Here is a 22,686-nt window from a genome sequence, read left to right on the forward strand (position 1 = left end):
CACAGAGTTTCATTGGAGGCTCAGCAGCAGCAGCATCAGCATCAGCAGTGGCTCCAGGGCCTCCAGCTGGGGCTGGCTGCTGCCTCTGCCTGCCTACCAGCACCGAGGCTGGGGGAGGTGGTGGGCAGACCACTGGATTGCCCTGGGGCACCTCACTTATGCACCAGTAAAGAAAACTGATTTTTTCCCTTCTCTAGCTCTCTCTGCTAAGAATGGTTACTGCCTTCAGCAATTTGATTTGACAAAGTAAGTTCTGGAGCACTGGTGTTAGCACTGCACACGCCATGAAGTGTATCATGAGAGTGTCATACTTGGAAATGATTGGTCACGACCATCTTCTCATACATACATATGCAAAACCAGCCACAAAAATAAAAAGAAGCAGCAATGTTTGATTTTAAGTTTATCATCATTTGCATTAACAGTGTATGGGAATCTACAGTTTTAAGATCTGCATTACATTATATTACATTTGATGACAGACACATGAAGTCTGTACACATGAAGTTACATTTTTGAGTCTGTGGTTGTTTGTCAACCTTACAGATGCCATTAATCTAATAGGTAAGGGAAAAAATGTACACATTTATCAACACATAAGGACAGTTCTAAGAAACGTTCAAGTATTTCTTCGCCGTATGAGCCGAGACACCGAATATTAAAAATGAAATCACAGGATGCAATTTAAGAGATTAATTCTGTGCAAAATGGAGAAATAAAGAAGTAACTTTAATACTGATGCTGATCCTAAATTTTAACAAATACCTTTTTATTCAAAAACATTAATTTGAAGGATGGAGGATGGCGATCTGTAATCACTATGTTTAATGCAAAAAAAATATTATTGCTTGTCCAGAGAAGAGCCACCTTCAATTCAGATTATTCAGGTCATTCTGTGCCATTCATCTATCTGTTTGACCTCAACCAACTGTGACGTCTGCGCACCATCAGAACAATATAAGTCACCCGGTCAGCACTGTGTATAATAATTACTAAAGACACTCAAACAAGTCAGAAGAGATAATAAACAAACCTGGTGTGAGTCGAGGGGTTGTAATGGCTAAATAAAAGGAGAAAACTTGCTATTAGCATTAGCTGCTACATCCTATCATGTGACATTAAAAAATGCAAACCAGTTTTAGAAAAACAGAAAAAAAAACCTTCACATGAAAAGGTCTGAGATTTTAGGGAATCAGGCACAATTTACAAAATGTACATAACCACACCTTTGTTCCAGTATATTACTACTGCTCATGACAACAATAACGAGTCCTCTGTATGTATGTATGTGCGTGTGTGTTTGAGCGTGCACCAACATGACTTTTGCTTTAAGGACACTGCTGGCTAAACTAAAAGTCTAAACTGAACAGGTGGAAGCTAGAATACTGTAAAAATGCCGGCGGGAGTCGAGGTAACATGAGGAAGTAGTTGACGAGCAGGCAGCTAATGCGTTTGTCTTCACCATGCTTTACTAAAACTACCGAAGACTGAATATAATGCTGATGTGAGATAAGAGGGCTGAAAGCAGAGGTAGCCTAAAGTCTGTGCAAATAACACAAGGAGGTGTCAGTCAATACGACGCCACTGCAGAACTCCATTTGATTTTTCCTGCATTTTAGCATCATCAGAGGAGTCCTGATTTGTGATAACTAAATGCAGTGAGGGGCCAACTAGCATTTTTCAGTATACAACTGTTGAATGCATGTGAGCCAGTGGCTAAATGTTGCAGCCTCTTGCTGGTGTCTAAGTTCTAAGTTTCTACTGAAGTGACGACCCTCTGTGAGCTTAAAGCTAAGGGAGGCCAGGCTGCTGCTAAGGGCGGCGTGGGAAGCACAAACATTACATCTGACATGCTTGGAGCTCTCGAATCATTTGAATGAATGTTGAAAAAAAAAAAAAAAAAAAATTATATAATATTATCAAAGTAAAATGTCAAAAAGGCACACACAATAATCACAGATCTAGGCATCAGGCAAAATTGGCACAAAAGACTCATTGCATGCTGATAAAACTGAACGGAGGAAAAAAAATATCTCGGCTTAATTAGGAAATTAAAGAACAAAAAAAATTATGAAAAATATTTTTAGTAAAAGGACAATGATTGGGAATAGACACCAGGAAGAAAGCAACCAAAAATCATGCACAAAAAAAAAAAAAAAAGAACTCCCAATTTTCTTTCAAAATCAGCCTCAGAACGATTAAACAGCCTGCCACGTGTCAACTCCGTCAACGCAGCGGTGCACATTTCCAGAATGTTATTTGGTTTTCGGCTGATTTAAAGTCCTCTGGCTATGCAATGTGAGATACATATGCAGATAGTATTATAGTTGTGCACACACAGCCAGTAGTGGGATTTGTAGCTCAGTATATACACAAGTTAAAGTTATTGCAGGTTCCACTTGGCAGTCCAGCACTTGTTGCACACACTTGGTCTGTGTGCTTTGCAGAGGGGGGAGTCTAGACTAGTATAGGGCCTTGAGGCAGGGTTTAGTCCAGGACGAGGCCGAAAGAGATTCTAAGGCTGCAGCTGGATGGAACTTTAGAGAAAACGGGGAGCGGAGAGGGAGACACAGGAAGTGGTCACCAGTAAAAGGAGCGCGTCAGGAAGTTGGCGGCCGTGCTTAGCCAGCCCATGCCGTCCGTGATGGACCCCACGCGCGTGACGGCTTTGTCCTGCTCCTCGGACGGACTCTCCTCCTCAGGCAGGTAGTCCGGGATATCTGTGTTCTCCTCCACCGGCACCTCCGAATCCTCCTGGAATGGCACCATTCGCTGCACAAAGACAGAGGAGAAATATTTAGTTAGAAAAGAACAAAGAAAAAATGAACAGCGGAGAGAATAAGTTGTGTTTGTATTGTCACGAAGCATGCAATGTGTCCAAAAAACTAATTTAATCCAGGATTAATGTAAAGCACACTTAGACTACAGAGCCAAATGAGCATCATCTGGAGTCAGATTACATGACTGAGCCAGTTCTGCCCCCTGCTGGCCACATTGTATATGACTATTAATGTAGCCTTCACCCTTTTCTTCCCCCCCGAACTATTTCAACAACAACTAATAGAATCCTTTGCATATTATTGGAAAACAAACACTTTGGAAACACATATTTTGTTAAAAATGAGAAGTTTCACTATGCAGTTTGGATAGGCTCCAAATTAGGAATACACTGCTGTAAATGATGCCTACTAGGACTGTCCATGTGTTTGGCAAAAAGCATGTAGCCTACAGGCTGAGGCAGAGATGTGACTAGCTAATCATGTCAGTGTGAATAAGTCTCAGCCACAGGCAAGGGCGGCTGCACTCCCTGTGCAGAGATACACACGACATACAGCGAGCGTACTGATCTATCAGCTGACTTGTTCTAGGTCTTACATACATTAATTGAAGGTAAACAATAGAGATCTTACAGGTCTCACATATCTCTTACCTCTCCTCCATCGTCTGTCTTCACCACCTGCTGAGCCTTCATTACTTTGGTGGAGTTGATTGCCGTGCCCAACGCCTGTGAGAAGAAAATACTGTTTTCATTTACAGCTCGGCTCAAACATGAATGGGATACTTTTTGTAAATTAAATGTTAATGATCAACGGCAATGGCAACGCTGTTCCAAACACAGGCTGACAATCTACAATTCAGCTTTCTTGTATGATAACATAACAATAGCAAAGTTATGCCTGAGAAATCCAACCAATCAGATACAGTAGATTTAAGATTTAAGTACATTTTAATTCATTTTAGGCAAATCGGGCTCATTCTGATCAAATGGGACAGTTACTTACTTTTTAAATATAAATAATAAAGCAACTTTTTTCCAAAAGCTTTTGCACTGACTGAGGGTTTTAATTTCTCACTTTTAATATCATCAAAAACAGGCAACGAAGCAATAATAAATAGGTTACAGTAACATTTTCCAAGTTTCCCGGATTGCAGGAATAGAGACATGTGGAGTAGGCATGGGACGATGTTACGATTATTCTGTCCAACATAATTGCAATTCACAATATTAACTGGATAATCATCAAAATATTCTTCACTAAAATTGCACAACACACTTTAACCTTACATTTTGTTTGGAAAGATATTTGTATTGCATAACAGATTGGATCCTCATCTTTTTTAGTGAAAAACAATAAATCAAAGAATCTCAGTAATCATAAATCAGAAGGACGTTCATCCTGCACAAATAAAGGATAAATAAATGGTTTCACTGTTGGTTTCAGTTTGAAATTCACAGTATTTACACACATACAATTTGTATTTTTTTGTGGGGGATACAATGTGCAAGCCACGCCTTCAGCCATAGTGACAGGCTTAGACAATTCAAAATAAATCAGAAAATGAATAACGGACTGTACATAAGCGAGCTAGACAGCTTCTGTAAGTCAATCAGGTGAGGATATTCAAGATTGTCTCCAATTATGAACATCTCGATGATATTTCACCACGATCAACTTTTGTTTTTGTTCATAACCATTTTAACGTCCCGGTCCTAATGTGGAAACAGCATTTTGCCCATTGTGTTTATATGCATGGTTGTTACCATAAGAATGTCACCAATAATGTAACTTTTTAGCTTTAGACTTGGGTGCAGCAGCTCAGCATTTTCTTTACTGTTTTGGTTGTGTGCTTTTACATAATTCAGGTTTATTTATTTATATATAATTTTAAATTATTTTTGTACTTTGCAATTCCAATATCTGAATATTAAGAATAAAAATGTAATTGCTCTTTGAAAGTGCATACTTACATTATTATGCTATCATATTATCATTAAATCAGTGGCGTAAAATAGTCTTAAAAACAATAATATCGTTTGTCGCAATTAAATCTGGGGCATTATATTGTCCAACAAAAAGTAGTTTTTGTGACAGGCCTATCAGACACTTTTCCTAACTTCCTGTATGATTTTCTTTGTCTGGACAGACACTCACCTCAGCTTTAAGGTCAGAGCGGATCCTGACAACACATCTCTTGACAGCCATCTGGAAGGTGAAGCTGATGACCCCCCGAATCTTAAGCAACGCCTCCTCGCAAAGGCTCCTTCGAGTCTGCCAACAGACAAGAAACAGATGAAAGGTATGAGTAGCCGTGCGACACAGCAGGGCCAACATGTCATGAGTTAGGAAATGATTGTGGCTTTAAAGGTACATCAGATAGTAAAATAAAGAATCAGCTACAGTTTAAATCAGGTCACGTGTGGGCATATCAGAAATATAAGTCCAGTTTACATGAGTATGGTTTCCAGCTGCCACATTGTTGCGTTTCTGCTGTAGTGATAGCGATGCAGCCCACCAGAGGCCGTCTGTCTGCTGTAATGTAATCTGGCTAGGTGAAAGCTTCCTGCAGTGCAGCGTTCAGGTTCAATCTTAACATCCTGCTGTTCAATGGCTGACATTTACAACCTGACCCCTCCACCCCCCTATCCTGTGCCAGACAGACACCGCTAAGCTGCAGTGACAACACTGTGATAATGACAGCAGCGAGCACAATGCCACCAAAATGAGTTTTTTTGCATCAACAGACGTTTGGTGTGTCGGAGCATGATAGATGCGTGCCAGTACGTCGCGTTGAGCCCTGGAAGCGCTCCGTGAACACTTACAGGGTCGTCCAGTCCGTCGATGTGCAGCACCACAGTTTTGGCCCTCTTGTTGTTGGAGCCCAGGAAGAAGTGGGCTTTACGCTGGCAGGAGGCAGCTGCTGCCTCGGCCTGTTCGGCTTCTTCTTTACCGGCCGCCTGCAAGATCTCATAGATCTCAGAGGCCAACAGTTTGGTCTCCCCTGGCGACGTACTCCTTTGGTGAGAGAGTAAGAACAAGGTGAGAGAGGGAGACAATTGTGGAAGAAATATGACATATGTTGCTTGAATTGCAAACGTAGTTAACCCTAACCCATGTACACAAGTGCTCTGTTGTGCTGACAGTGTATTTGTAAGTACATACATTAATATAGAAGCACACAATTTAATATGTACTGTTACAATGTTAGCGCATTAAAGGGCCTCACTATCATCCCCGTGTCCATGGGTTTCAACATGGAGGCCAGTACACAAACTTGTTGATATAGCAGCTAAACAGTGCACTAAAATATGCTTCTGTGAACGTTTGAGGCAGGAAAGTTAAGCTCCACCTTGACGTTTGTAGAGACAGCGATATCTAACATCCTCTTAACTTCTGTTTCCAAACTTTACACAACCTCATTGCCAAGTGGATCTGAAAAAGAGTGTGGTATTCAACCAGATGGTTATGCTGATTGTGCGAAGTATTCACGTATGCAACGTGAGTTATAGCGAGCGGCGTGGCAGATGAGGAGGTTGTGCCAAAAAAGAACTAACTTTACTGCAATTTTGTGTTTTAATAGTGCAGATGGAGACATTCATAGGCTATATCAAGTCTGGCATTTCAAAATTGAGGACAATTTAGATCATGATTATAATTAAATAGATCGTAGTGTCAAAAATATTGAAACATCGATACATATCGATTCTGAATATATGAAACTGTTTCAATCCTTATTTTTCGCAGTATCGATACACCAGTATTAGTTCTCTCCTCTCCAACAGAGTTGATCAAAGCACAACTGTAGTGCCCAAATATCCCCACCTCTTCAGAAATACATTAACTTTTGCTCTTAGTTAACTGTACACAAGCCTTGTTACATTTATCTTGTAATAACAATCTAAAATCTTATGAGCTCAATGTTGTGTCAATTTCCAACCCCAGTAGTAACAAAATCTTGATCTACACGGCAGTTTGACAATTTGATCTGAGTTTCATGAGCAGTGTGTGTTCAGATGCCGCTTTCTTTATTTCCAACTTTAATGAGAAAACAAAATGCACATTTGTTTTGGTCTGAGATTCTGGTGCTATTTCTAGTGTCCTATATACAACCTGTAAAGGTGCAATGCAGTTGAATGTAAGTAAGACTGAAGTCAAGAATAGGTAAACTGGATCTTGTGCGTTCTTTGAAGGCCATAATACCATGCCAAGACATTTCGGTTGAGCAGCAAGCTAGAAATACCCATGACCCAGACTTCTGTGGGAGGGAATAAGTGTGAATGGTGCTTAAAATTGAAATAAATTCATTAAGCTTCCATTTTGTAAGTTCAAATGGATGTGTCATGAATCCAATGCTGGAGCATGAGAACACGGAGGGCCACAGTGACAGCCTATCATCACCCAACCTTTCAAGTATACAAACATGATCAATCTTTGAGTGCATTTATCCCAATATATTCTGTGTGCACTGAAAGACAATGCTGCAATCCATCACACAACATTCAAACTCATGCTAATTAAGCCCATTCTGCACTTCAGTCATGTTTTTACTGCCCTTTTAGCAAAAAAAAACTACACAGCAGAGTGTAATATTTTAGTGGGCAGCAGCTTTCCCTGAAGAAGCCACATGAGGTCAGTTGCAGTTATGGATATTTTGTGAGAGATCCTGAGATACCCCTGCAGGCTATACGGCTTTATGTGTCACCAAGTCATCACTCCTTCTATAGTAACCACATACGACATCAGCTGTCTGGCTTGATTGCCCTCTGGGAGCCTGGTGCTCCCCGGCGCTGTACAACATAATCCTGATCCGGCTCTATGGAAACCTGCCAGCCTTTTGGCGACTGATTTATTTACCTCTTCATCACTTTCATGAGTTGAATAAGAGCCAACATTGTCTTGAGCTTCTGATCTTAATGTCTTGAAGGAACAAAAATGGTATTCACACCTGTTTGGTGCAACAATGCTAGACGCTCCCCCCCCCAGCCGTGTGTCGCCACTCTGTCCAGCTACGATCGACCTCTACCCAAAGTCACATCGACTGGACTGCAAGCAGGGAGAGCTGCTGCTGTTACTGCAGGGCTCCTCTTGATGCCACCCTTACTAGCTGAAGTGACTTGCTCACTCCAGGGCGGGCAAGAGCTTTGCCGCAGGAGAGTAGGGAGGAGGGGGCGACAAAAATCATACAGGCTACAGCCGGCCACTTGAACATAGGTCTATTCCTATCAGGGTGCTAATGATGAACAGCAGTCACTTAACAGAGCTGCCACACACCCGGGGGTAAGAGCAGCTATCTGGAGCACAACGCGTCCTCAAACCGGACCCGCCTACGACACTACATGGGTGACCAGAGTGGGTTCATTATGCTCTGTTGGGAAAATATAGAATTAATTGTGTGCCACACTTTTTAAAAAGAGCCTACAAATGCTACAAGATAGCTTAAATCAGTGCTTGTGGGGCTTTTTAATGAAAAATTCAAGCACTTTCAAGGTACCTAAGCCAAAAACTGTCCTACCCAAATATCACGATAGACGATGTTATCGTCTCACAGTAAAAATGACATGTAGTCTCAATTAAATCCCTTGGCTCGCCATATTCTCCCGCTTTAAACCCAAAATCCTGCCGAACTGGTGAGCTTGCATTCTTCTTGGAAACTAAGTCCAACGTGTTCACGCACACTGTGTGCACGCCGATACATCAATTAACCTGTAGTAGCCTCTGCCAGCCCGTTCTCATTACCATCCAGTCAAATATCAAAGCACTTTGCGTCCGCTGCCACGACAGCTCAGCGCACATTGTCTTTTTAAAATAAAAGCCTGGAGATACCGTAACAGTTTGTTATTCGATATTGCGAAAAATATCGCAATTAACTGCAAATATTCGATAATATCTAATATTGGACCAAGCCTGCCAACAACATATACACGACAAAACCTGAGTTCATTCATTCATTTAATCTCTCATGGAGACATGACCTTCATTTTCATGCCCAAATTGCACTGTGAAAGCAAGGTTTATAGGGAACCAATCCAACTGCTGATGGTGTCATTGTTCTATAGCCATTACACTGTGCAATCAAAATTTACTTCATAAGCAAAAAAAACTTGTCTATTGCCAGTTTAACTTTAATTGTATGTTTTGATGATGATTATTTAATGCTCTCTTTAATGACAGGAAACAAAAAAATATGATGACGGGCTAGTTTCATCTAAAACCTTTAAAGATTTTTGGTTCATTTGAGTGACTGTGGAGATGAAACGCCAAGCATATTCCTCACCTCAAAGACACAATTGTTAAGATTAAGTATTTTACAAAATTTCAAGACTTTGAACAAACCCTGCAAAATGTACCTTGTGTGCAAAATGAGCCACCTCTGCTAAACAACCTGCTAACTCCACAACAAAACAGGAGCAAATATAAGCTCACATCAGTAAAAACATGCATGTGGACTCATCAAGAAATTGTCGAGAGGTGGCAAGATGCATTAAAATCTATGACATGCAGAAACAGCAATTTAACTGTTTACTGCCCGACTCTAATTCAACTTTAATCACATTCATCCTGACAGGGCAGATGGAAGGACGTCATCCTGCCTGGAAAATGTGCAGACTGGCACACATTGTCTGTGCAAAACAAAAGAAATCCTAGGTTAAGGTTTTACGTTAAAGAAAGTGCACAGTGAGCATGTGTCTGCGTCTGTCTCTGTGTATGCGTGTGTGTGTGTGTGTGTGTGTGTGAGATGTCGTGATGACAGGGACTTGCTTCTGCATGACATTCTGCAAACTCAGCATCATGCCCAGCTCGCCCTTCATCTTCTCCCTGTTGGCTCGACATTCTGCCAGGTAGCGCACGGCCTGCAAGGACAAGGGCAATCGTTATCTATCCGCCGCTAAAAGCTGACAGACCCCTTGTGATATCAGAGGAGAGAGAGCTTTAAAAATGAGTGAGCACGTACAATGTGAAAATATTACATAACCAATATAAATACACATGCACTGACCCCGTGTTTACACTTCACGGGTTACCGCCAAGGAGGAACTGTTACGTAAAAACCACTTAAGTGTTTACTCACAATACAAGCATTGTAGAAAAGGGTGCTGGGAGAGGTTGCCATATCAAGACTTGTGTTTAGAACACAAATCAGACAGCAGATGTCACCATTGCACAGTGTTTTTTTGTTTTTTTTTAATGTATGTGTATGTGTAGCTGTTTAAATGCCACCACGTGTCAGCTTGTGACTGTGACTGTGACTGGGACACAGTGGTGGGAGAAGTGGCCTTTAGACGGTCAGAGAAACCTGCTCTGACACTGCTGGACAGCAGGGGGGGACAGAATGTGACATGAGCAGAAAACAACTAAAGTAAAGAACCAGTAGAGAACTCAACTGATTGTTAACGAGGGTTTATCGAATCTAAACAGCTGCTGTAGATATTTAGACTAAAATGTTTAAATAATTGATATATCTCTTTCTGTGGTAGAAAGAATATTCAGCCCTGTGAGCTCAAACCTCGTAGTTTATCTTTATGCACCAGTAACCGTCTATGAGGAGTCCTATATGTGAACATATGAAGAAAATGTAAATAATTGATGCTGACGGCTTACCAATAGTGCAGAGTAGACGACCTGTGGGTTGGGGTGGTCCAAAAAAAGGATGAGACCTGGCAGACAGCCTTGGTCTTCTACTATGGCTCTTCTGTTCAGGGGGTCTGCAGCGAGATCTCGCAGCTGGTTCACCACAGTCAGCGCATCAATCTCCGCACTCATGGTGCCTCTTGTCTTGACGTCACGCACATCAAACCAACCTCTTCCCTCTACTTAAAAAAACAAACAAAAGAAAGATGTAAATCAGAGAGCTTACATTAGCCATATCAGGGCTGGAGCTAACTAAGCATGATTATACTGTAGATTTTCTCAATTAATTGTTTGGCCTACAAAATGTCCAAGGTGATATCTTCAAATTGCTATTTTTTTCCTGACCACTCGTAATAAGCCTAAAAATATTCAGTTTCTGCAACAATACGGACAGGCAACAAGTCTTTACATTTGAGAAGCTGAAAACAAGGAATGTTTGGACTTTTAAATTATTAAATTACATGAACATGAATTGGCTGTCACTATTAATGACAAATAATTTTCTGTGAGCAGGCTGATCAAATAATAAACCACTGGTTGCAACACTAAAACGAATACATTTTATGTGCATAACAACAAATCTCAACACCTAGTTTTGCTCCTTTTTTTTATGTTTCACTTTGCAACATGAAGTGTCTTGGGATAACCTTACTACTAAACTTATACAACTATCCCACTGCCTTAAACCACGTTTTACTGAAATGTTTGTAGTTTCTATGGATTTATATCAGCAATAACCTCTGAAATGCGGTGATACACCAGCTGACTGATTCGAGACTCTTGTAAAGTTACTGATTTCACTGATATACATTGATAAGACTGCAGATAGCACATGTAAGAGCAAATAGCTTAGCATGCTTTGGTAAACTAGTTCATAAAACATGCGGTTTGATCTCATGATTTGCTGCTGACACAATCAAGTAATTTGTGCAAGTCAAAACACAAGCACTTGTTTTTGACAAAGGCACTTTCTACGACCCCCAGCCTCACCTCAAATCACGCCCTGTGGTACAGAGGCGACTCGGCAGCTAAGCTAGGCTAGCTAACGTTACTTGACAATTATAGCATACCTTTTGGACAGTGTTCAGTAAAACCATGAGACAACCCCAGCTGACTTCAGTTACAACAGATGCGAAAACAAGAACCAAACGAGATACAGCTAAGTTTCGATGTCACCTTTAAAACAACTGTAACAATATAATATCACTAACGCTAGGCCTGCGCCTCTTTCTTTACTACGGTACTGAAGCTAGCAGCTGTGCCCAGTGTTTGGGTTTTGTGGCAGATCAATGGGTACAGCTGTTTCGTCAATCGGGACATCCCAGTTTTCCACTAAAATCCCAGCAGTGAGGCAGGGCACAGCCTCGCCGGGGAATGTAGGGACATATAACGAACATACATCGAGTCCCTAACATATGATTGGACATTATAATTTGATTGACTGACATTAGAACCAATCATCAGATAGTTTTCGGTTAAAGCTCAAACACGATTGGTGGATTTGCCTGTCAATCCCTATAAATGACCAATGGTGGCGTACCATAGTGACAACCTAGCTATTGTAATCGGTGTAATCCAATTGGCTAAACATGTATTCCATGAGTCTTCCCACATTTCTCCTGTAGTGGATGCCCGTCAGAAGACAAGTTGGAAAAAATTAGAAAGTTGTCAACCAGCGTCAGTGTCGGTAAGTTGGTTTCAAAGTCACACAGTACCGACCTTCGCATATGAATCTACCGTTTAAACATGTAGTCTGTTGTCACACGTTTGGGTTACCGAGAATTGTGCGTGTCTTTGGCGTATCCTATTAAATGTCGTGAAGGGTGGCTGGAGTAAGCTATCGTTGCTAGCATCAGTTAGCTATTCTGCCCGCTAAATGTAATATACACCCGTTTAATTTAGCTGAGCTAACCGTTTGCCTGTCACAACCATATTAGCTAACATCTGTCACAGAACAGCGACTGACTCACGTTTAAGCGTTTTTTTTTGTCATTGTTATATTTTAACCCTTGAAACCAACAAACAGCGGTAGACAGTGTCTTGAGGGTAGCTCTTATGAATATCGTGCCGCATTAACAGCAACGCTGGATAGACGACGCTAGTTAAATTGTAAGTACTGATTGGAGAAACAGAAAGTACTTCATTAATCTCAGTCATAAACTACAGTGCTACAGCAGCCAGGCGTACTTAAAATGGCAAAACAATCAACATAAATGACAATGACAATGTTAGCTGTTCATGATAACTCTAACAAGCCCTAACTCTGGCTGTAGTACCTTTTGTTTGTTACTATTTTAGCTAACGTTACTATTCATTTGCACTTAGTCGCTGAAATGGCTCAAATCAGGCTAAATCATCGAAAAAGAAATGTTTTTTAAGTTAGTCTTGTAGAGCTTGTAATAACTTGTTTTTGCTTTGTTGCTAGTTTGACAGTGGTACTGCATGCCCCACTTGTTGGGAAAAGGATGGAGAAATTCTTATTCCTCATTGGCAGCAATGATTACATTGGACAAATAACTATATTGCTTTTTAAAGTCAATACTGGTCAACAATACTTAAGATTGATACATAATCAGTGTATTGTACTGGAGCATTTAAACTCAGGATTACATTGTAGAGGCTTAAAGCTCCTCAAGAAGTTATTGTTGGTTTTTAAGTTTTGGGATTCAACCTGAATGTATCACTTTTGTTTCATATTTCTTCTAGGTGACCATTTGGTGATGATGCCTTTGGTGTTGGGGCATGTGTCTATCTGCCCTTTTGAAACACATCAACAGAAATGAGTAAAGATCATGCACGGATTGAAATGGACCTGGTATGTGAAAGTCCATGTTGATATCTGACTAAAACATGTCTGATAAACATACTATTTCCAGACATTTCGACATTTGATTTTATAGTCTTACAGAGCACATTCTACCTTTTTATTGACTCTCAACTCAAAGCCTATTGTGAAGGTCTCTCAGTTGCAAGATCTGATAAGTACCAACCCTGACTAGTGAAATCTGCTGGTGTTCCCACTTGTGTTTCTAGCTTGTGTAGACTGCACTAAGTTAATTAATGAATTGACTGTAAACGACATAATTTGGAATTAAAAAATGTTTTCTTTCATTTGTGACTTAAATGATGTGTTTCATCTTTTTTTTGCAGGCTTTTGGATCAGCCAAGCCCTATGGGTCCTCAAGAAGTATTGTGAGGAGGATAGCTGCTAGTCTTCCTCTTAAACCCTGCCCCAGGGTTCATTTTGAGGTGAGGGAAGGTTACCAGAGTTTTTATAGGGTTTTCATTTAGCAGACCCACCCTTATGTCTTTAAATGTAGTGTGTATATTTTGTATTTTTAGGCAATGGCATGTTGTCCTTCTTGTTACTCCATGTTTTTTTTAAATAGTCACCTATGACACAGCCCTGTCTCCTCTTCTGTCTTTCTGCCTGTCTCTCCCAACTGTTCACACAGAAATCACACACCCTCTTCAACTTTTATCAACCCTGCTTGTCTGACTGTTTACATTTATGAACCATAAACACTGGATGCAGTCATTATGACAGAGATATTTTGTTATCATCAGAGTGCTGACTGTTTGTTCGGAAGTTTTTAAACTGTTAACATGTCAACCCTTGACATATTTCAGATAATTCAGTGGCATGAAATTTTAAAAACTGAATTGAATCTTCTTGACTTTTCTGTCTCCTTCAACACTGTGCCTTTCTTTTCTTCTTTTCTTCTGTCTCCAGCTCCCCTCCCTAGCTATGAGGAATGCAGTGTGTCTGCTTTAGGTCAGTTTGTTCAGCAATCTTCAACAACCTTGAGCTGATGAAAGACCTACTGAGCTTCCTGAACCTTTCATTTACAACGTGTAGATCTCCTCACCTCTTCCTTCTGAACTGCCCCCATTTTTCCTTAATTAGTTGCTTTTATTAGTTGCTGAAATGCAGTGTTGTGCTGTGTGCTTGGTTGTGCTCTTTTCCATGATGAGTTTTTCTGTTTAAATGTTAAACATGTTATCCCTCTCTAACAGCTTCATCCATATACTGAGGATGCTGGTGTCTTTATTGGCGCTAGGAGGCAGAATGGTGTTGTGGCCTCTCTGGCTGATATTGCCTGGATAGACAGGGATGAGGATGAAGACAACCTAGGCAAACCCAGGTGAGAGCTTAATTTTATAAGCAAACCTCTTCCAAAAGTGAATTGCAGTTTCATTGTGTCATAATTTTGCTTGCTTCTTTGAATTGTGTGTAGAAAATATGATTCTCCTTTTCTCAACAGGTCAGGGATCCCACAAGGACTCGTGTTTCGAGCCCGCGAGCCTCATTCCCAGAGAAAACCCTTCACCCGCCGGAGGTCACTGCCTAGTCTGCATGAGGGGGCCCTGGACCCCCAGGGGCAGACAGTCACCAACGATGAGACCACTCAGAAGATTAGTGCGCTGGAAACTGAACTTGCCAGACTCAGAGCTCAGATAGCACAAATCGTGTTGGCTCAGGAAAAGAGCGTACAGCCAGGTAAATAAACAGACTTACTCTCTGTGTATGGTGTGAACACTGACTGATTTGTTTTTGCTCTGCTGTGGTAACATGCATTTTCCTGTAGATGGCAGCAGAATTTCATAAGTTCCACAGCTTTGAGCTTTCTCTTTCCTTTGTTACACCTCAGCTGCTACCACAGGGACACCTCCCCCTCCACCCTCTGGCTCCCTGCCTCCTCCTCCCCCACCACCACCACCTCCTCCTCCTCCACCACCACCTCTTCCAGGTCTCCAGCGGACATTTTCTGCCATAGATTTAATAAAGGAGCGCAGAGGGAAGAAGACAGAGGGCCAGACAACTTTGGATCCAAAGCCAGCAGAAATTCCCAACATGCTTGATGTCCTGAAAGACATAGGCAAAGTCAAGTTGCGGTCAGTCAAAAGGTGGGCCCCTACTTAAATAGTGGACCAATTAAAATCCATTCAGAAAAATTTGTAAGTGATTAAATGTGAAGGATTAAGAGTTTCTTTTTTTTTTTTTGGAAGCTTATACATGTGTATCCCAGCCAACAGTGGTGTTTTTTTATTCTTGTCTTGATTTGAATATTAATTGTATGCTCCATAGTCGTCCAGTGGAAGTTGATGCCAAATTGAAGCCTAATGAGCCGGTGGATGCTGCATCTCTCATCGCCGAGGCCCTGAAACGCAAGTTCGCCCACCGTTATCGACACGACAGTGAACGAGATGACAAGGAAGATTTCAGTCTTCCTGTACCAGACGTGAAACCTCAAACTGAAACCCCTTTGGTGAGAGATGTTACGGTTTTAATCACTGTTATATAAAACAAGCCACAGACTCCACAAAGTCTGCCATTAATTCATCCTTTTTATCTGAGGTAGACTGTTTTTCTTAACGTGGGACTTTTGTCATCCAACTGATCTCGTCTAAGTGGTTTGCAGTGTGTCATGTACTTGTTCTCTCCTCTGTCTGCCTTCACAGTTTGGGCAGCACATGTTGAAAAAAACTGGAAAAAAGAAGTTGGTCTGAACAGGTGATTCTGAGCCGGAGGTCCAGATGTACCGTGGACACTTTGAAGTGCCTTATCAACCGTTTAATATCTGCTATTTCTTTGGAAGGACAAGGGACTCTGCCTGAACTAGATGACAGTCTGCTCCAAGTATCAGTCATCTCATAGTGTTGCATCCGATGATCATCTTGAACATCCGTTTTTGCACTTTTATAACTTATAATATTAGCTTTCTCTTTTAGAAACATGATTTTTTTTTTTTTGTTGAACTGAATGTTTTTTTTGTTTTTGTGTCGAACAGTCTGAATTTATGTCCATCACAGTCCTCAGCGAACACGTCAGAGGCATGAGCGCGTCTATAAGCAACACTACAGAATAGTTAAATGTTATCAGTTTTATTGTTCAATCATCACTTTGGATTTTGTTAAACTTGTTGCACATAACGTAGTTGGTCATTTGCATTCTTATGAGGTTTGTGAAAGCTGAACAGTTCTTCTACTATAGAAGAAAGGGAGCACTTTCTTACTCGTGGAATATTGTGCTGTATTGTTTATGTATGTATCATGACCTGTAGATTAATTTATGATTGGGATCCTTTTATTTATGTTGGAGTTAAAGTAGATAATTAAGTTTTTAACAGGTAATTATGTTGAAGATTTTTCTGTTATTAATTCCAAGCAGGTTTTAAAGGGTTTTGTACTCTGTTGAGCCTGTGTAAGTCGGGTCCCAGTTGCCAGTCTTGCCAGGACTTGCATGTCTTTTGCTGGTTAAAATATATGTTTTCTCAGATTTAGTTGACGTTATTTATCTCTCTTCTACAATTTGATTAAAGGGCCAAAGACATTCCAGTGATGTTCTGCGAGATTCTGCCTTTCACTGCCAAATATGACCTTTTATGTCCCTTTTCTGTTTCCTCTTTAGGATGATGTTTAAAAAGTGAGACAAAACAAATACTGTAACTGTTCAGCAAAGTTCATATTTCTAGATTATTGACGGTACAGGTACATGTGTAATGTTTTGTTGCTTTATCAGTACTTCTTTTGATAAGATTGGCCTTTTATCAGAAAGACGTAAGACTCACAGCTAAAAATCATCACTTAAATACTTCATTGTTGTGGTTAACTTTGTATTGACAACATATTTTAGTCATGGGTCCTAAGGCACCCACTGTTATCAGTATCCCAAAGGTTTAAATGATGCTTTTGTGCCAGCAATCATTTTCATGCCTCAGTTTGAGCTTGTGTCTCAGAAAATGAAAACTATTGTCATGCAAGTACTTTGTTCAAAGTGACTGATTGCAGTGGTTCCCAGTTCTGTTCACTATGCCAGTGTAGTTGCTGCTACAACACAACTCTACTAGTATTACCTTTTTAAATAAAGGGAAGGTGGTTAGATGTGTCAGTACTAAGTGTTCAAGATTTTGTAGAAAAGTTATCTTCCATAAAAATTATTCACTTGAATTGTTGAATCTCTAAATAAAAGTTTATCGTCTGCCTCACTTGGTCCAGTGTGTATCTGTCATGGTTGACTTTTAACAAAGGTCCTTGAAATCTTTGAAAGTTTGTGACTTTTAGAGAAAAAAACCAAGATCTTGAAAGTTTTTGAAATTAGACACAGGTTCCTGAAAAGTGCTTGATATATTTTGTGCAAAAACAGGAATTTACATTCTTTCTATATTATTTAACTAACCATTAGTAAACAGGCTAAGCTCTGCTGTGTCTGTCGCAGTTGCTCATTGTTGGTTGTGAATGCTTCAGGCATTACAATACCTCAGCTCTTTCGCTGCTGGTGAAGGAGGCCCACCCCCTGCAGGTCACTTTCTCAGCACTGGGCAGCTCCTTCAGCAACAGACCGATACACCCTAAGTGTGTGAAGGAGAGGTATCGCAGGTCCTTTTTCCTGCTCCTGTCTGACTCTGCTCCCAATAGACCTCACTCTGCACTCTGTACTGTGCAATACAACTATACTATCTGGTCAATTTTCTTAATACCCATATTTATTATTTGTATTGTAAATAAAAATTCACTGCTGCTAATTTTGTACAATATCATGTTTTTATGTATGTACAATTCTAATCATTTCTTACCTTTATAATTATATTGTTTATTTATGGCTATTGTTATTGTTTTTTTGTTTTTGTTTTTTTGTGTAATTTTCTGATTCTGATTCTCTTCATAACATTTAGTTACACAAGCCAGCAAACCTGCCTTTAGTGTTAAATGTTACCAGGACGTACACCAAGCACACTAATAGGGCAAACACGCTTACATGCAAAAATGGGATTAAGATATAAATAACATTAATACAGAGCCCCTGGAGTCCCAAAAGTGTTTTTTTTTGTTTGTTTGTTTGTTTTCTTTCTTTTCAAAGATTCATACTTTGTGCACACAAGTAAGATCGATGTTGTGCTCGAAATGTGAAGATTTTTTCTTTATATATTCAATCATTCCCAACCCCGAAATAAACAGAAATAGCAACAATGATCAAGTCGAGATAATTGTCCAGGGCGGCCGAAAATGCAGGCTATATGTCCTGTGTGTGTGTGTGTGTGTTTGTGTTTATCAACAGCTGTGCGTAAAGGGCGCATTCAATTTACCCTGGCATTAATAGTGATGTGTCAGCTGCGCCAGGACAATGACATGAATTCACCTCTTTTTTTTTAATATGAATCTACATCATGATAATTTATCATATGAGAATGAATGATTTATTAATTGATTGGTGTGGCCTACTTATGAACTAATAAATAAAATTATTTGGTCGTAGTACTGCAGCTTCACAAAATGTGTGTGTGCGTTCGTCTCATACGTGTCCGTGTGCGCATGCGCGTGTTTGTCTGCGTGTGCGGTGCGCGCTTTGATGCTTCGATGTTTGCTATGATCGAACGCTAATGCTTTGATGTGCGCTATGATCCAAGTGACGTCATAGAATCTTGGATGTATAAATACTAGCGCAGGTTTATTAAAGCTTTATAAAAGTACTAATACTTTTAGCTTGTACTAGCGTCCGCTGACCACACCAGTCCACACACAGTAACCTCAGTGAAGAGCTACAAACCACTTGACAACTTTTTAGCCAATTTCAAACAACTTAAGGAAAGGAAAAGACATGTCTCTAGCAGAGCAGTCCGGAAACCCCCCGATGGATAACGTTATCTTTATCAATCCAGAGGCTGTGAAGCCCGTCGTGAACAGACATTTAGATCAAATCTCTGAAGTACAGTGGAGTCTGATAGCTGATGGGATTTGTGACGCAGGAGTCGATACAATACTGACTGATATGCTTTGTGAAATCATACAGACGCTCTCTACATCGGCTGTGAGCATAGTCTTACCAATGTTTCAGGAGCTTCTACTGAGGAATAATTCCCAGGCTGATATAAGTACAGCTTTGGAAAATGTCGACATGCAACTGGGAGACTCCCTCATTGGTACTTTTGCTGAAATTCTTCAGGTCTCACTGGAAAAATGTAAGAGTGCAGAAAAGCTGACAAAGCTGATCGAGGAGGAAGTTTCACAAAAGGTAACCTCTGCTGTATCTCTGGCCATCAACAGCCTGACTTGGCAGGAAGGGTCTGCTATTTTTGTCACAGGCTCCATATCCAGCACAGCGTCTCATTGTCAAATGGTGAGTCATGTTACCAAATGTCTGAAAAGATTTATAAGTAAGCTGAACTCCAGATGCCTATGCTGTTCGTGGCCAAAAAGTCCTGAATGTACAAGACTGACCATGGAACGAGAGAGATGTGAATCGTCTGTGAGCATGAAATCAAAGGTCCGCTCTGTGACTCAAGCAGTGGCTATAATCCTTGACAAATGGTCCATTGTGACACCAGATATCCAAGAAGAGCCTCTTCTTGGACATCCCAACCCCTCTTTGGAAGCTTATGATGCAGCGTTTGACATTGTCAAGGTTATAAGTAATGACCTTCATTATTCTGACGGCGGAGATGATGAATGCAATGAGAATAGTAGCTCATCCAAACATCATTTCAGTTTGAGATTAATACTTAATAATGTGATAGACTTTTTTGACTCACAGGCCGCACATTCAAAGGACACCGCAAATGAATACCAAAAAGAGCGCAAAAGCAGATTTTTTAAGTTTGCAAAGGAACAATTTCAGAAACTGACGTCAGAGCTGAAAACATCGCTTCAGAAAGAAGGCCTTGACTTTACTGTGCCTCTCAGTCGGGATTTGGGGGCCTCTCAGCTGACACTCAAAAGAGAGGATGCCTCTGATGAATGTTTTAATTTACCAGGAGCTGTTCCAGAGTCTCCAAGACCCAAATCAGAGGCTTGCATTCAGATCCGGATGATGCCATTAATCAGTTTAAATCAGACAGAGTTTGATTCGATCAAGTCTGCTGTTGAGACCATGTTTGATATTTCAAACCTGCCAGAAAAATCTGCACCACATGCCAAGCAAAACCTGACAAACTTGGCCAGGCAGCTTTCAAAAGACTTGACTGATGAATTGTATGGTCATTTCATGGCTAACGGCACACATCAAATTCCCTTAAATCCACTGAGAAGTACTTTCACTGACCCTGTCATCGTTCCTCTTGGGGAGAGGGTGAACCCTACTCAGTTCAGCCCTTCTCTTGAAAGTAGGTATATCATGATAGAGGACTCAGTGGGAAAGTTCTTGCAGCAGATGTGTCTCTGGTTGGAAAAGCAGCAATCAAACCAGAGAAATCACAATGAGAAAGTGTCTGGTGCGCTAGGCGACATCGAAGACCTAATCCAAGAAATAGTGACCCCACCAAAAGAAAACGTCATCGCTCCAGAGTCCCTTGAAGCCAGCGACAGACAGACTGGAAACTCCTATTGTTCAACTCCAGTCGTACCTTTCGCTGATTTCTGCAATGATGATGATGTGAACATGAGGAGCTCTGAAAAATCAGATAGGGGACTTGTAGCAGGGGCAACTGAGACCTCATCTTGTACATCAGAGAGGACAACCAACAGCATGATCACGGCTCTATTCATGATACTCATCAAGACTGCCCCTAGGAAAACCAGAAGGGCCATTGGGGAAAAAGACTTTGATATCATGATTAATCGTCTCTCAGCAGTTGCGCAGGATAACATCACCATTGCTAATACGGATGTCAGAAAAACTAGAAACAACATGACAAAAATCAACAAAGCAGTGATCAAGGACCTTAAGAAGGAGTTTGGCTCTCCTGAACGGCTACTTGAGGCTTCATTGGCAACAGACAGAACATATTTTCATGAAGCTGTAATTAAGTATCTGAAAATCCGTCTGGATGAGCTCCACAGACCAAAAAGGTCTGCTTTTGCCAGGTTCTTTATAAGGGTGGGAAAAGCTTTAACCAAACCCTTTAGGTGTTGCTTTGGTGCCAGCAGCAAAAACTAAATAATCATCTCCACCTTTTTCACTGCCTGACGCTTCTTTTAACATCTCGAAGCTGGCAGCATTCATCTTGAAGGAAACACAAACCATCACACCTTCCATCTCACCTGACTTGTAGTAGGTCAGATGAAGTGGAAATTAGCTGTGGAGCTAGAGAACTTCTTTCCTTCAAGATGAATGCCTTCAATGGACCTTTCTCACAGCGATGGTCAGGGTTGGATTCCCAGCCTCCATCATTGCTCTGTGGAGTTTCTTGACTCCCTGGTTAGTGCGGTTTCCTCCGAGTTGCTTCGGTTCCCCAACATTACATTCGTAATGTAAAAAATACACTAACGCTAACCAGATCATTCAGGTGGTGCATCGTGGGCAGCAGCGATTACTAAATAACCATCTCCACCTTTTTCACCGCCCACGCTTCTTTTAACATCTCAAAGCTTGCAGCATTCATCTTGGAGGAAACAGGTTCACAAACCATCACACCTTCCATCTCACCTGACTTGTAGTAGGTCAGATGAAGTGCAAATTAGCTGTGGAGCTAGAGAACTTCTTTCCTTCAAGATGAATGCCTTCAATGGACCTTTCTCACAGCGATGGTCAGGGTTGGATTCCCAGCCTCCATCATTGCTCTGTGAAGTTCCTTGACTCCCTGGTTAGTACGGTTTCCTCCGAGTTGCTTCGGTTCCCCGACATTACATTCGTAATATAAAAAAAAAACGCTAACCAGGCCATTCAGGCGGTGCATCGTGGGCATCAGCAATGACTGAATTACTATCTCCACCTTTTTCACCTCCCCCAGCGTCACAGCGATGGTCAGGGTTGTGTGGAGTTCAAGACTTGCTGTGTTGCGTGGGTTTACCCCGGGAAATCCGGTTTCCTCCCACATAGAAAATGAATAAAATCAGATATAACAATATTAAAAATAAAAGAATCAAAAGAAATAACAAAAGAAAATGTTTGTATTTTTAAAATGTACACTCAGGCTGAGCAAGAGAAAATAAATCATGTGCATTCATATAACTGTATTTTGATTACTTTTTATTAATTATTTATTTACCTGGTAACAACACACATCTTATTGGTACATGTTGTTCCATTGTTCCATTTTTTTCAAATTGTATTATTAACTTGGATTCTTACATCATAAGTGCTTCTTTTTTGCACAATGTAACAACCATGTAGACAGTTTTACAGGGTTTCAGGGCACTTTTTCAGTAAATATTCATCTTTTTACTCTACTATTTAGTAATTTTGTGGAAACTATATGGTACAGCTAACTTGTTAAAACATTGGCAAGAGTATACCCAGTATTACCCAGACGACCCTATAGAGAGAAAGTGCTCCCGTGGTGTGCGTTACCAGCTAAGGACTGATGTCATTTTTCAACTTAAATAGAAACACTGCCATAGT

At 40.7% G+C, this 22,686-nt stretch overlaps 2 protein-coding genes across 2 annotated transcripts; one reads left to right on the forward strand and one right to left on the reverse strand.

Annotated features, from left to right (window-relative positions):
• Positions 1-386: 386 nt before the first annotated feature.
• Positions 387-11,744, reverse strand: armc1 (armadillo repeat containing 1). The gene is made up of 7 exons (XM_084340373.1): positions 11,480-11,744; positions 10,380-10,591; positions 9,540-9,631; positions 5,603-5,795; positions 4,935-5,051; positions 3,431-3,505; positions 387-2,772 (listed from the first exon to the last, which is right to left on the reverse strand). The coding sequence occupies exons 2-7, from the start codon at positions 10,539-10,541 to the stop codon at positions 2,581-2,583; spliced, it is 831 nt and encodes a 276-aa protein (XP_084196499.1). The 5' UTR covers positions 10,542-10,591; positions 11,480-11,744; the 3' UTR covers positions 387-2,580.
• Positions 11,745-11,993: 249 nt separating this feature from the next.
• mtfr1 (mitochondrial fission regulator 1) lies at positions 11,994-17,395 on the forward strand. Its single transcript, XM_084339943.1, has 8 exons — positions 11,994-12,096; positions 13,116-13,224; positions 13,560-13,658; positions 14,427-14,554; positions 14,675-14,910; positions 15,062-15,317; positions 15,499-15,679; positions 15,873-17,395. Exons 2-8 carry the CDS (start codon positions 13,189-13,191, stop codon positions 15,918-15,920), a joined length of 984 nt encoding a protein of 327 aa, XP_084196069.1. The 5' UTR covers positions 11,994-12,096; positions 13,116-13,188; the 3' UTR covers positions 15,921-17,395.
• Positions 17,396-22,686: the final 5,291 nt, after the last annotated feature.

This window comes from Pagrus pagrus, assembly GCF_965226575.1.
Source record: "Pagrus pagrus genome assembly, chromosome: 20".
Classification (NCBI taxonomy): domain Eukaryota; kingdom Metazoa; phylum Chordata; class Actinopteri; order Spariformes; family Sparidae; genus Pagrus; species Pagrus pagrus.

Excerpts from the sequence above, each read along its gene's own strand:
- armc1 (XM_084340373.1), bottom strand. The coding sequence starts at position 10,541 with ATGAGTGCGGAGATTGATGCGCTGACTGTGGTGAACCAGCTGCGAGAT. Across the intron at positions 5,796-9,539 it reads TTGCAGAATGTCATGCAGAA|GAGTACGTCGCCAGGGGAGA; the intron begins GCAAGTCCCTGT and ends CTCTCACCAAAG. Across the intron at positions 3,506-4,934 it reads GCTCTGACCTTAAAGCTGAG|GCGTTGGGCACGGCAATCAA; the intron begins GTGAGTGTCTGT and ends TTCTTCTCACAG.
- mtfr1 (XM_084339943.1), top strand. The coding sequence starts at position 13,189 with ATGAGTAAAGATCATGCACGGATTGAAATGGACCTG. Across the intron at positions 14,555-14,674 it reads GACAACCTAGGCAAACCCAG|GTCAGGGATCCCACAAGGAC; the intron begins GTGAGAGCTTAA and ends TTTTCTCAACAG. Across the intron at positions 15,680-15,872 it reads CTCAAACTGAAACCCCTTTG|TTTGGGCAGCACATGTTGAA; the intron begins GTGAGAGATGTT and ends CTGCCTTCACAG.